Raw genomic sequence first — 12,360 nt, 5'->3', positions numbered from 1 at the left:
TCCGAGCCTGGCTGTTCTTCACCTTCCTACCTAACCTAAGTCCTCTCGTGATCAGCGTCGCGGGTCATGACTCGTACTCGGCTTGGAGCGCAAACGTAAAAAAGAAAGAGCGCTCTTGCCGCAAAATTCTTTTTCGCACAAAAGAGCGAACTCGCCGCCTCCTTTGCGGCGCGCGCGAGGCGATCAGAGGGACCGAGACGCAAGGCCCGAGGGGGCCGCCTCCACGCACATGGTCCGCCGCGTACTCGTCACGGGCGGGAACCGAGGCATTGGCCTCGCCATCGTCCACCGCTGCCTCTCCGACCATGGCGACACGCATGTCGTCCTGGCTTGTCGAAGCGCCTCGCGCGGCGAGGATGCAGTCGCGGCACTCATCACCGAGCGGCCGGACTGGAAAGCGCGGCTCACGGTGCTCGAGATCGACACCTCCTCCGACGGCAGCGTTCGTGCTGCTGCAGCAACGCTGGAGGGATCCTGCGGTAATCCGGCGCTCTACGCCATCGTCAACAACGCTGGCATCGCTTCAGGGACGGTGGCCGAGATTCTGAACGTAAACGTGCGTGGGCCAAAGCGGGTGGACGACGCGTTTGGGCCGCTGCTCGACCCGCTCGAAGGTCGCGTCGTGCAGATTTCGTCGGGCGCCGCTTCCGGTTGCGTCTCGCGCTCCTCGCCCGACATGGCTGCCTTCTTCACCAACGCGAGTGTCTCCTGGCGCGAGATCAGCGGCCTCCTCGAGGCGGTGGAGGCGAATCCGGACCTCGAGGCGCACGGCATTGGCGCTGCGATGGGAGCGTACGGCCTGAGCAAGGCGCTGCTAAACGCGTACGCGATGGCTCTCGCCCGCGAGCGCCCAGAGCTGAAGGTGAATGCGTGCTCGCCCGGCATGGTCGCAACCGACATCATGGGCAGCTTTTTGCCCTGGTGGGTGCCCCTCCCCAACGCCGCGGTCCGCTTCCTCGCGACCAAGCTTGCAGGCGCCAAGACGCCGGACGAGGGCACCGTGTCGGCCCTGCACCTCCTCTTCTCCGAGGAGCTCGAGGGGAACGGCCGATATTACGGCTCGGATGCAAAGCGGTCGCCTCTCGACCGCTACCGCTCGCCGGGCAGCCCGCCGTACGCGGGGCCGTGAGATTCCACACCTGAGGGAAAGAAAGAGAAAGAAAGAAAGTAAAAAACACGGCTCACGGGCTCTGCTTTTCTTCTCACCCGTCTGCAAGTTCGCGCTCACCCTGGCGAGTAGAGGCACACGCACGCTCTCTCGAGGTCTCTTGGAGCAGAGCCCCGGCGACAGTCCTCTCGAAAGAGCGTGCGTGGGTCCTCGGAGAGGGCACCCTGGGCGGGGCCTCTCTCGCCAGGCGCTCACCGCTGCTCGCCTCTCGGTGCTCTCGCGGATCGCCTCTCGCTGCTCGCCGATCGCCTCGTCGCTCTGCGCCTCGCCTCGTCAATCGCCTCGATGCAGCTCCTCGATCGGCAGGCCGCCCTCCGGCTCCTGGCGCTCGGCGTTGGCGCCGTGCCGCGTCCAGCTGCGTCGGACGCCGACCTGTCGAGCGTGGTTCGCCGAGCGGTGGTTCGTGGCGCCCAGATTGCCGACCAGGCCGACTCTGTGTGGCAGCAGGTGGCTGGCGAGGTCGTGCCGGCGTGGCAGCGTCCGCGCGCCCTCCCGCAGGCGACCGTCCCGCCGCCGCTGATTGACCGCGATTTCGCGAGGGTGATGCTCGACTTGCCGCTCGAGGTTGCAGCGAGGTGCGGCGGGAGCACGAGCGCCGCGCTCCAGGCTCAGGTCCCGAACGCAAGGCAAGACGCGGTCCTGCTGTACAAGGACGGGGCAGCGCCGACACCGCTGCAGAACGAGCCCTTCTACGGCGCCCTGAGCAGGGCGGGAGAGCCACCGCCCGGGACCGCCGTGCGTGGGTTCGCTCCGTCGCTGATCGCCGCCGCCTCGGCCGGCGACTTCTCCAACTCGACGCTGTTTGGCTTCGAGGCGTACGCGCGGTGGCGCGTGCTGACCGCCGCGCTCTCGGACGAGCGCGAGCCGGAGGAGCGGAGGAGGCTGCAGCGGTGCTTTTACCAGGCGATGGGCGACGCGATGCTCGACGGGCCTCTGCGCGACGTGCCTCTGCCGGAGTCGCCTCGGCCGGGCGTGCCGCGGTCGGGGCAGTCGCTGCAGTCGGCGGTGGACGGCTGCGGCAGGCTGCTGGATGCGATGCGAGCCAAGGGCCTCTTCTCGCGCTACTCGCTGCAGACGACCCTCGGCTCGGGCTCGGACCTCTTCGACGAGGGCGACTGGCAGGACGGAGGCTCCACCGGCTGGCAGTACGTCGTCAGCGGCTCCGCGCTGGTGGGCGGCTCGCAGCTCGCGCAGGACCGCACCGCCGCCACGGGCCGCGGCGCCGGCCTGTACCCGGGTCAGCTGCTCACGGCGCCACTCTCCGCCTTTTTGAGGCGGCGAGGCGTGGCCGCGCGCCTGGAGGAGTACTTCCTCGACAACCGGGTGGGCCGCCCGGACCCGCGCACCTTCTCCGATCCGCGGTACTACTCTGACGTGCTGCTCGAGGTCGTCGCGTTGGAGGAGCCCAACGTGGGGTCCAGGTCGGAGGGAGGTAACTGGTAAGTTCTGCTCGATGCAACATGCACAAGTTACATGTGTATGTGCATGTGTGGGTGAGTAAAAAGGAGCAGACACGGCAAATGACAAAATATGGTTGCGGCTTGCGCCGTCTCTCTCTCCACACTCACTCGGCTCTCTCCACACTGCACACACTCTCGGGGCTCTCTCGGGCTCTCGCGGGGGCTGCCTCTCCACATGCGGCTCTCGCGCCCCACTGTGTGCACATCCGTCTGCCATACACCCAAGTCCCAACACACGGCGCGCGCCGCTCGCGCCTCTCCACACTCGCGAGTGGTGAAAAGGACAAGGGGCTATTGTCCTCTCTCGCGAGACATGGAATGAGAGCTGGTCGGAGCCACTGTGGCTGCTCACGAGTTCTTGTACCCGCGCAAGACCGGCGCCGCGCTCTGTGGCATCTACTGCTCTACTCGCACTCTCGCGACATCGTCCGCCCCGCGAGGGGCCCTTATTCTAATGAGCTCACATGCGACGTCTCGCGCGCCGGCTTCACGTCGACAAGTCTGGCGAGAACGCTGAGTGCACCGACGGCGGCGGCAGCCCCGGGTCGGACGTGTTGCCGCGGCCGGGCCTAATCTAATCAACTCACGATTGGTTTCATGAACTAACCAGTGTCGTGTTGCCGCCGGCCCGGTTGCCCTTCTTCGCGGTCGCCAAAGTACTTTTGCCGGAGCCGGCTCGCCAGCGCAGAGTAGGAACTGGAGTAGGAGGCCCTGGACGTGGGCCTGGACGTGGGCCTGGACGTCGTCGAGCGGGGAGCGGGCGAGGGGCGGGCACCCACTACGAGAGGAGGGGTCCCCAGACTCCCTGGGAGTCGGGTCCCCAGCGGCGGCGGCGCCACTTCCGGGGAGAGGGGGGCGGAGAGGGAGGCAGAGGAGGCGCCGTCGCGGAGAGCGGCGGGGGAGAGAGGGAGGACCCCGCCGCTCTCCGCCGGCCGCGGCGCCCCTTTGAAGGGGGAGGAGAGGATCTCGAGGAAGGAGAGCCCGCCTGACCAACGACGGACGAACGGAATCAACCAACCATTTGACGAAGGAGAGCGACCTCGAGCTAGGGGAGGGCCCGCACCCCCTCGGCTCGACCGCCCCCGCGGGCCGGCAGGCGTTGCGCCGCCGGGCAGCGGCGCAGCAGCGGCGGCGAGGCCGTTAGCGGGGAGCAAAGACTCGGAGGCTCCGCCGCCAGCAGCCGAGGCAGGGCTCGAGGCGCGGCCTCCCCCCCACCGGCGGCAGCAGATGCAGCCCGCCTGTGCGCGTAGCAGCGGGCAGCCTTACTCAACTCGTAGAAGCCACCCCAACTAAGTGACGACTTCATCGACTCGGCCGCCTGCACGGCGAGGCCGGCGGCGGCGACGGCGAGCCCGGCGATGGCCGGCGGGACGCACTCGCCGCTGTCGCTGCTGCAGCCGGTGGAGTTGTTTGGAGGCGCGAAGGCTGTCTCCGGCGAGAGGGGCGCCTATAGCAAGTAGATGTCCGCGATCCAACAGCGTGGACAGCGGAGGAAGGATGCCTCTTTGGCGAGAGAGGGGTGCGTGGAGGAAGTGGCTGGCGGCAAAGGCGACGCAAGCGCCTCCCAGCAGAGCGCAGGCCGACGCCTGTGGCCGATGTGGCACACGTCTATTGTCCTGTATAGCCTGACTAATTCATGCCAGCCGCGCACGCCTCGACGAGGCGGGCGAGTCGGCCTGAGGCACAAGACGAGGTGAAACACATCTCTCCGCGCGCAGCGTGTGTAGTGGTGAGGGGCGGCGGGGCAGGGCGGGGCGGCGGCGATCGCCTCTCGATTTCGAGAGGCGGCAGCAGCCGAGGAGCGAGCTCGGCTCCTCCCCATCCTGCCGGCTGCAGGCGCGCACGAGCAGGGCGAGCGCCGCCGCGAGGAGGCCCGCCACGGCGGTGAGGATGACCGGCTCAGGAGGGGAAGGCGACGCGACGTGCAGCGCGATTGCGACGGTGGTGGAGCCGGCGCTTGCGGAGGCAAAGACGAAGCCGAGGAGGGAGCAGGCGGCCACGGCGGCGAGGGCCACGATGCCCACGCCCGCCGCGACGCCCACGCCCGCCATCGGGGACAGGGAGCCGGACGCGACGAGAGTGGCATCGAGCTGGTACCACGTCGCGCCGCCCGCACAAACGCCGGCGGAGAGGGCGAGGGCGGTCTGGTAGAAGCGTTGACCTGGTATGGGAGGGGACACGCGCAGAGTGAGGCGTATGTCAGCGGCGTAGGACGAGAGATGTGTCCCACATACCGCAAAACGCGAGCAGGACGCCAAACAAGGCGACGAGCACAGCGAGAGCGTCGACGAGGGGAGGCGGTAGGTCGTCGAACGTGGAGGAGGGAGGCGCGCCGGGAGGAGCGGAGGGTGGACAGACGCTTGAATTTGGGTACATACGTGGCCAGCGAGCGCTGCCAGAAATGGGGGCTGCCGGGCAAGCCTTGCTGAGCCGCCGTTGGTTCGTCTGCTATAGCCCCCCCCGGGGGCCGCGCCACTCCCAGCTACTCGGTGTGAACAGAGTTCGTACACCGAGCAGCAGGGAGCAACTCGAGATCCCTCGAGAGTTCACGCGGAGTCGGCTGGGGCTATACCAGACAGGCCGTTGGTTGAGGTTATTGGCCGACAGGTGCTGGCGACAGGAACTGTCCAGCGACCCGTCTGCCGTTAGCGACCAAGTATTGGCCCGGCCCGCCGCCGTGAGTTCCACACGCGGGCCCACGCGACAGCAACACAGAGAACGACCACCGCGAGAAGCAGGCCGAGCCGAACTGCGAGCCATGGCATGGTTGCAGGCACTGGCACTGCAATGATTGCTGGCACGCCGAGCGGCCATATAAGCATAATCGCCAGCGGCTTGTGCAAAAAGAGTTGAAAATAGGCCTGGTTCGACGGGTTGAGCCACAAGGTTGCCCAGACGAATGTCATTGTGCAGAAGGCGTCGGCAGCCACGTTTACGGCGAGAGCGGCCGTCGCCTCGGCCGAGCCGTGTCCGTGCGTGATGCACCTCGAAGTGTACGCGGCTTCTGCGGTGGCGGTGGTGACGGTGGCGTCCTCGAGTGCCTCCGCCCTGGCCTTGGCAACCTGAGGCAGCTGCGTGGTGCAGAACTGCTCCGCCCAGTCGCGCTCCTGGAGCGCGATGCACCGTTCGGCTGAGCGCGTGAAGATGCTGCAGAGCCCGAGGGGCCGGCAGCTGACGCCATCGTCCTTCCAGAGGCAGACGGCGTTGAGGTCGTCCTCAAGCCGCTTGAGACGCTCGTGCATGACGCCCCAGCCAACGGAGGTGCAGAAGTTGAAGAGGCAGTCCGCCCCGTCGGTCGACTCGGTGATGATGCGGATGAGCTCGTAGTCGACTTGGGTCGGGCCGCCCATTGCGGGCGCGAGGCGAAGACTTTGCGAACTTGTTGAAGAACTTCCTCTTCAGGTCATACCGCGCGACGCCCGGTTCGTCGGCGGTGACACTGGCAGGCGGGGCCCGCGCTTGCGGCGTGTCGCAGGAGATTGTGGAGAATGACCTCCAGACTGACCCGGAGAATCACCTCCACCCAGCCCCCACCTCAGCACCCCTATTATATTATCACCCACCCACCCCCCCCCAGTGATGAATAGTATACCTGTATCCCTATATTCCCACACCCTGTGCGGTGGCGCGCCTTGCCACATAGATCCAATATTGGCACCTTGGGTGCCACATAGTTCCCCAATACCCAATAGCGACACCGTTCATGGCCGCGATTTTTCCGCAGCACGTGATGTCACCCCCCCTCGCATCTCCTTCGTTTCATGACTCAGACCTGCTTCACCTCAACCTGCACCTCACGCTGCGGCAGAGAAGATGGCGGGGCTGCGCCGCTATATACGCCTTCTCTGCCGAGTTGAATGGTGACCATGAGGGTGATGGGTGGCAAAAAATGCGCAGCCACCCACGACACAAAGATGAGGCCTGTGTTAGACAGCTGTTGTTGTTGTGACAGTGAGGCGCCTGGGGCTTGCAGACGTCCTCCCAGGGGCACCCAGCACCCGAATGGCAACAAGGTCACCCGCAAGTTGGTCACGGCGACTCATATTCATATAGAGCAGGTCCAACAGGCGAGCAGTAAGGCGCAAGCGATGATGGAACGGACGATCGCGATCCCGCAAGGGTGGGGCAATTCGACGGCACGCCGCGAGGAGTGGAGCAAGTGCGTCGCACGCTACGCGGCTCTGTGCTCCAAGCCTGTGGAGCGGGTACACAAGTGCGTGGGCGACGGCGACGAAGACCTGCCGGGCAAGTCGACGCCGACGAGCTCGGGCGCACTCGACCACCTCGCCTCCATCGCGACGGAGGAGCTGCGGCGCAGGAGCAAGCGCAGGCGCAGCATCATCGACCGCCCGCTCGGCGAGGCTCCTGTGCCGGTCGTGGAGCGTGTGCTCAACCACTGGCTGACCGGCCTGTTCCGGACCGCGAGCGGCGAGACGGCGAGCGCTCACACTCTCGCCCTCTCGCCTACGCCCCATACCCAGCACCACGTCCGCCGCGCGCTCACGCACAGCGCCTCCCGACTCTGTTTCAGATGGCAGAAGTCATGTTCGAGCCCAACGCCTTCGCCTCCATCGAGCTCTCCATCGAGGGGGCGGCCACGCCGGCGAGGAGGTGTGCCCACTCTCGCCCACGCGGAGACTCGCCACCCCACATCAAGGCGGCCGCTGTTGACGTGTGTCGTGGATGCGCCCTGTGAGCAGGTTCCAAATCCCGAGCATCAAGTACTTTCTCATGTGGGACCGCGCCATCTTCTCCAAGTACAACACGAGCGCGTACCACATCGACTACGTGCTCGAGAACCTCGACGGCTCGGTGGCCGTCCAGATCCGCCACACGCCAACCCTCCTCAACGGCGAGCAGCCCACGGGCGGCCAGGAGGTGATCATGCACCAGCTCTGGGAGGTCACGGGCGGCGGCCGCGTCCGCTCCTTCCAGCGCTTCTGTGCGGCCTCGACGACGACTGAGGCTGCTGCGCCGCCGTCCACCTGCGCGTGGGTCTCGCCCCTCTCCCGCCGCGCGCTCGAGCGGGTGCGCGGCTCCTTCGGCGAGGATGCGCCGTTGGCGAGGGCGTCGTGGTCGGCCGAGGAGGGTGACGGCGGGGCGGGCGGCGGCGGCGTGGGCGGTGGGTCGGGTGGAGGTACGGGGGAGACCCGTGAGAGCTCGTGACCCGAAGAGCGTGGCGAGCGGGCCCCAGCACTCTGAAGCGCGAACGAGGTCGGCCGGCCAGCCCCGAGGAACTCAAATCCCCGACGTACCCCGTCCCCGCCCCCTGCCCCGCCCGCCGTATATCGTACATATATACACACTTATGTCTCTTTCGCCTGTTCCGAATGTGGAATGAATGTCACTCAACTCACATCGGCCCGCTCGTACTGACTACTGTCCCGAAATGTTCGCTCTCGAAAGAAAAAACGATGTTAAAAGAAAAAACCGCGATAAAATTCTGGCGGCCGGATCGGCTGCCCTCTTGCGCTGCGATGTTCGGGCTCGAGGAGTATGTGCACGACATACTCAGCCGCAGCCTGGGCCAGTTTGTCGCCGTGCCTCGCGACGGCATCTCCTTCTCCATTTGGGAGGGCGAAGGCGTACTCGACGGCGTGAGCGTGCGGCCCGATGCGCTGGCCTCGCTTGCGCTCAGAGTGGTGGCGGGTCGAGTGCGTCGGATTCGGTTGATCGTGCCTTGGCACGCGCTCCGGTCGGTCCCCGTCATGATCAAGATTGAGGGCCTCGAGCTGCGAGTGCAGCGGTCGGACGACTCTCCGCAGCCAGCCGACGCCGGCGAGAGGGCCAATGCCACTGCCGCCGCCGCCAACGAAGCCATGCAGGGTGCGGAGTTCAGTTCGAGCAGCGGCGGCGACTGCGGCGGCGGCACCGCCTGTGGCGCCGCCGCCGGCGGCGGCGGCAGCACGGGTGGCGGCAGCACGGGTGGCGGAGGGACCCTCAGCCGCTACTTTGAGCGGATCGCTGCGCTTGTTCTCAGCAACATCGCCATTGAGGTGGACGGCGCACTGCTGGCGCTCGAGACACGGCTGCCCTCGCCGCCGCTCGGCGGGGCGCCCGGCGGGTGCGCGCACCTTGCCGCGGGCGGCTCCGGCGCCGGGACGCTCTCTCTCCACGTGCTGCGCGCCTCGTCCCACCCTGCGGACGCACACTGGAGGCGCGCGATGGACACGCACACCGGCCGCACACGCACATGCACGCACGCACGCACGCACGCAGCGCACGCAGCGCACACACAATACGCAAGCAGCACGCACAGAGAGGGCGCGGCCCTCACTGCGCCGCCCCCGTCTAGGCCCGGCTTTGTCTCGGACGACGCGCCGCCGCGCCGCCGCCGCGTCGAGCTGCGCGGTCTCGCGATCCGCTTCCGGCGCGACTCTACGCCATCTGCCGGCAGAGCCGCTGCGAGCACCGGCGCACGTGGCAAGGCCGGCGGTGGCGGTGGCGCTGGCGCTGGCGCTGGCGCGGGCGCGGGCGCGGGCGGCGCAGGCGGCGGTGCGAGCGGCGCCACGGCTCGCCGCACGGACGGCGGCGACTCGGCCGGCGGGATTGGCGAGGCGAAGGCCAAGGAGGCAGCACGCGGGCGCACCGATGCGGAGGACCTCTGTGGCGTGGGATCGCCGCGGCCGCCGCGTCAGCAGCAGCAGCCCGCGGCTCCGCCAGGAGGAGGCGGCGACGCTCCAAACAACGCCAGCGCTGGCGCTCGGGCGTTTGCCGCCGCCGCGGTCGCCGCCGTCGCGTCTGCCGCCTCCGTCACCGCCTCTGTCGCCACGGCAGAGCTCGCCGCAGCGGCGTCCGAGGTTGCCGAGGCGGTCTCCGAGGTCCGGGCGGTGGCGTCCGAGGTGGCCGCTGCCGCGGGGTGCGCCGCCGCGCCCTCCGCTGCTGCCGCCACGTCGCCTCTCACTGACGCGCGAGGCGCGAAGGGCGCGGGCGGCGCGGGCGGCGCGGGCGGCGCGGGCGGCGGGGGCGGAGCGGTGGAGCAGGTCGTGACGGCCGTCCGCTTGCGGCCAGCCGACGGGGAGGCACGCTGGGCCAACGGCGGTGTCGCGGCGGTGGCAGCGGCTCGCGCCGCGCTCGAGGCGAGCCGGGGCGATGCGGCCGCGGCCGGCAGCGATCAGCAGAGCCCCGCGAGCGCCCGGCGGCGACCACCCGAGCCGCGCGCCGCCGAGGCGGCGGCAGCGCCGCCGCCTGCGTCGGAGGCGGAGGCCGCGGCGGCGGCCGCCCAGCTCTGGGGCGGCAGCTTGTTGCGCGAGATGGACGGCTCCGCCGAGTCGAGCCTCGACGCGTGGGGCGTGGCGCTGCTCGACGAGACGGACACGCGGATCCTCCTCGAGACGGGCGAGTCCGCGGCGCCGCCGGGTGGAGCGCGCGCATTGCCCACCGAGCCGGGTGGCCGCCGCAGCGGCTCGCAGCGCGTGTGGGCTTGGGTGCCCGCCGGCATTCAGGCGAGGGTGGGCGAGGCGGCTTGGAGAGAGGCGGCCGCCGCCGTCGCGCCCATCCTGAGCGCGCTCCCGCCGCCGCCGCCGCCGCCCGCGCTGTTTGATGCGCGCACGCTCGCCGCCACGGGCTGCGGTGGCGGCACCGAAGGCGGCAGGCTACTGTGGGAGGATGCGCTGTGGGCGGTGCGCGTGCGGCTGCTTGGTCGGATGCCCGGCGCGCCGCCTGCAGAGGGCGAGGCGGCGGAGGGTGCTGCCGCCGGGCCGACGCTGCAGCGGAGCGACTCGGAGTGGCACCTCGCCGACGCCGACGAGGCGGAGGCGGAGTGCGGCAGCGGCGCGGCCGACGGCGCGGAGGGCGTCTGCCTCCTGTTCGAGGCGGCGGCGCGCGCGGGCGACGGCGGCGCGGGCGCGTCCGCCGCCGCCGAAGCCAAGTCGCTGACGGCCCTGTCCGACGCCGTGCGGAGCAGCGCGGACGACGCGGCGGCCTACTACGCCCGCGCCTCGCGCTTGCTGGCGCTCGGACTCCACGCTGAGGACACTCTCGCGCTTGGGAGGGGCCGTCCCGCGCTTGGGAGGGGCCGTCCCGCGTCCATCACACGTCCTTGGCGCCCTTTCCTAGGCGGCGCACGACGCCGCGTCGTGCTTGCGGCTCGAGCCCGGCCACGCCAAGGCGCACTTTGCGCGCGGGCGGGCCCTCTACCTGCTCTCCGACTTTGGGCGCGCGTTCTGGCACTACGAGCGTGGCCTGGAGGCGGAGCCGCGCCCCGCGATCTCCACCTGGCTTGCGCGCGAGCAGCGCCGCGCCGAGCTGGCCGTCGCCGACGCCGCGCCCTCTGTGCTGCGCCGGAGGGTCGAGGAGGCGGTGCGCGTGGACGACTCGAAGGCTCTCTCGCTGCTCCTCCAGCGCTGCTCGCCGGGCTCCCTCCAGCTCGCCGCACCGGCGGCAGCTGCCACACCGGCACCGGCGCCGCTGCCCGACTATGGCGGCGGTGTCGAGGCGGCGAGGGCGGTGGTGATTGCAACGGCGGGCGGCGGCGGCGGCGGCGGCGGCGGCGGCGGCGGCGGTAGAGGTGGTGCTGGCGGCGACGGCGGCGGTGGCAGCGGCGGCGGCAGTGGTGATGCGATCAGTGCCGGCGGCGATAACGAGCCAGCTGCCTCGGGAGGCGGAGACGCCGCGGGCGGCGACGCTTGGTCGGCGCTGCACCAGTCTGCGGAGAGGGGCTCGACCGACTGCCTCGTCTTGCTGCTGGCGCACGGGATGGATTCGCGCTTCGCCGACGCGCACGGGCGCACGCCGCTCATGGCTGCGCTCGAGGCGTGCCACGTCGACGCCGCACTGGCGCTGGTGCCGCTGTCGGACGTGAGCGCGGCCGGGCCTCTCGGCAGGACGGCGCTGCACTGCTGCGCGGCGCGAGGGCTCGCCTCGTGCGCGGCGCGGCTGCTCGACGCGCGCGCGAGTCCGACCGCGCGCGACGGCCGCGGCCGCACGCCGCTGCACGCCGCGGCGGAGGCCGGTGCGATCGCCGTGATGGCTCATTTGTTGGCGGCCGACGGCGGGAAAGAGGCGCTCGACGCGCGGGACGCGGACGGGTGCACTCCGGCGCTGCTCGCACTGCAGTCGGCCCGGCCGGCGCCGCTCTTCGCGGAGGGGACGGCCGGAGGCGGAGGCGGAGGCGGAGGGGGCGGCGGCCACTCACCGCCGATGCTGCTGCAGGCCGCGGGACTCTGCCTCAGCCACCGGTGCGACGCGCGCGCCGCCGCGGCTGACGGACAGACGCTGCTCCACCACGCCGCCGCCCTCGGCGCGACCGACCTCCTCGCGACGCTCATCGCCGCCTCCGCCGACGTGTCCGCCATCGGCGGGGCGGACGGCAGCGCCCCCCTCCACCTGGCGGCCGCGCGCGGCGAGGCCGCCAGCGCGCGGATGCTGCTCGCGGCGGGCGCCGCGCCAGCCGCGCCGGACGGCTGCGGCCGCACGCCGCTGGAGCTCTGCCTCGGCGCTTCGGTGGCGTGCGCGCCCCACGCGGGCCACGCGGCGTGCCACGAGATTCTGCTGCGCCATCTTTGCCGGTGACGTAGTGATAGCAGATTCGCCATATTTGCCGGAGCCTTAGAGAAACAAGATGTTCACCGGCGCAGACATACAAGGGCTCGCGCACAGCTCAGCAGACCCAGACGACACCTCAAGACCCAGGCCGACGACAGACGTCGAGACACGAGACAGACGGCGCGGTGATAAATAAATAAATAAAAACGGACACCTCTCTACTGTGAGATGGGTAAAAAGGAACAG

General features: G+C 69.7%; 4 protein-coding genes across 4 annotated transcripts; 3 read left to right on the top strand and 1 right to left on the bottom strand.

Annotated features, from left to right (window-relative positions):
• Positions 1–229: 229 nt before the first annotated feature.
• On the top strand, positions 230–1,129 carry EMIHUDRAFT_231395 (hypothetical protein; the record flags this gene model as incomplete). Its single annotated transcript, XM_005784139.1, has 1 exon — positions 230–1,129. The coding sequence occupies one exon, from the start codon at positions 230–232 to the stop codon at positions 1,127–1,129; it is 900 nt and encodes a 299-aa protein (XP_005784196.1).
• A 324-nt stretch (positions 1,130–1,453) lies between these two features.
• Positions 1,454–2,611, top strand: EMIHUDRAFT_112586 (hypothetical protein; the record flags this gene model as incomplete). Its single annotated transcript, XM_005784138.1, has 1 exon — positions 1,454–2,611. One exon carries the CDS (start codon positions 1,454–1,456, stop codon positions 2,609–2,611), a length of 1,158 nt encoding a protein of 385 aa, XP_005784195.1.
• Positions 2,612–2,675: 64 nt separating this feature from the next.
• EMIHUDRAFT_442090 (hypothetical protein) lies at positions 2,676–5,024 on the bottom strand. The gene is made up of 8 exons (XM_005784137.1): positions 4,863–5,024; positions 4,331–4,789; positions 4,282–4,304; positions 4,152–4,214; positions 3,692–4,075; positions 3,591–3,613; positions 3,265–3,520; positions 2,676–3,197 (listed from the first exon to the last, which is right to left on the bottom strand). Exons 1-8 carry the CDS (start codon positions 5,002–5,004, stop codon positions 3,075–3,077), a joined length of 1,473 nt encoding a protein of 490 aa, XP_005784194.1. The 5' UTR covers positions 5,005–5,024; the 3' UTR covers positions 2,676–3,074.
• A 3,081-nt stretch (positions 5,025–8,105) lies between these two features.
• EMIHUDRAFT_231390 (hypothetical protein) lies at positions 8,106–12,141 on the top strand (the record flags this gene model as incomplete). The annotated part of the gene is made up of 7 exons (XM_005784136.1): positions 8,106–8,466; positions 9,418–9,487; positions 9,869–9,987; positions 10,216–10,424; positions 10,687–10,807; positions 11,231–11,913; positions 12,055–12,141. The coding sequence occupies 7 exons, from the start codon at positions 8,106–8,108 to the stop codon at positions 12,139–12,141; spliced, it is 1,650 nt and encodes a 549-aa protein (XP_005784193.1).
• Positions 12,142–12,360: the final 219 nt, after the last annotated feature.

The sequence above is a fragment of the Emiliania huxleyi genome (assembly GCF_000372725.1).
Source record: "Emiliania huxleyi CCMP1516 chromosome Unknown EMIHUscaffold_172, whole genome shotgun sequence".
In the NCBI taxonomy this organism is placed as follows: Eukaryota; Haptophyta; order Isochrysidales; family Noelaerhabdaceae; genus Emiliania; species Emiliania huxleyi.
This window is presented reverse-complemented; position numbering and strand designations above follow the sequence as displayed.

Coding starts and splice junctions, on each gene's coding strand:
- EMIHUDRAFT_442090 (XM_005784137.1), bottom strand. CDS start 5,004: ATGTACCCAAATTCAAGCGTCTGTCCACCCTCCGCTCCTCCCGGCGCG. Junction 4,305..4,330: donor CACGCTGCGCGCGGAGAGAT/GTGTTTCACCTC, acceptor CTTGTGCCTCAG/GCCGACTCGCCCGCCTCGTC. Junction 4,215..4,281: donor GACTCGCCCGCCTCGTCGAG/GCGTGCGCGGCT, acceptor CATCGGCCACAG/GCGTCGGCCTGCGCTCTGCT.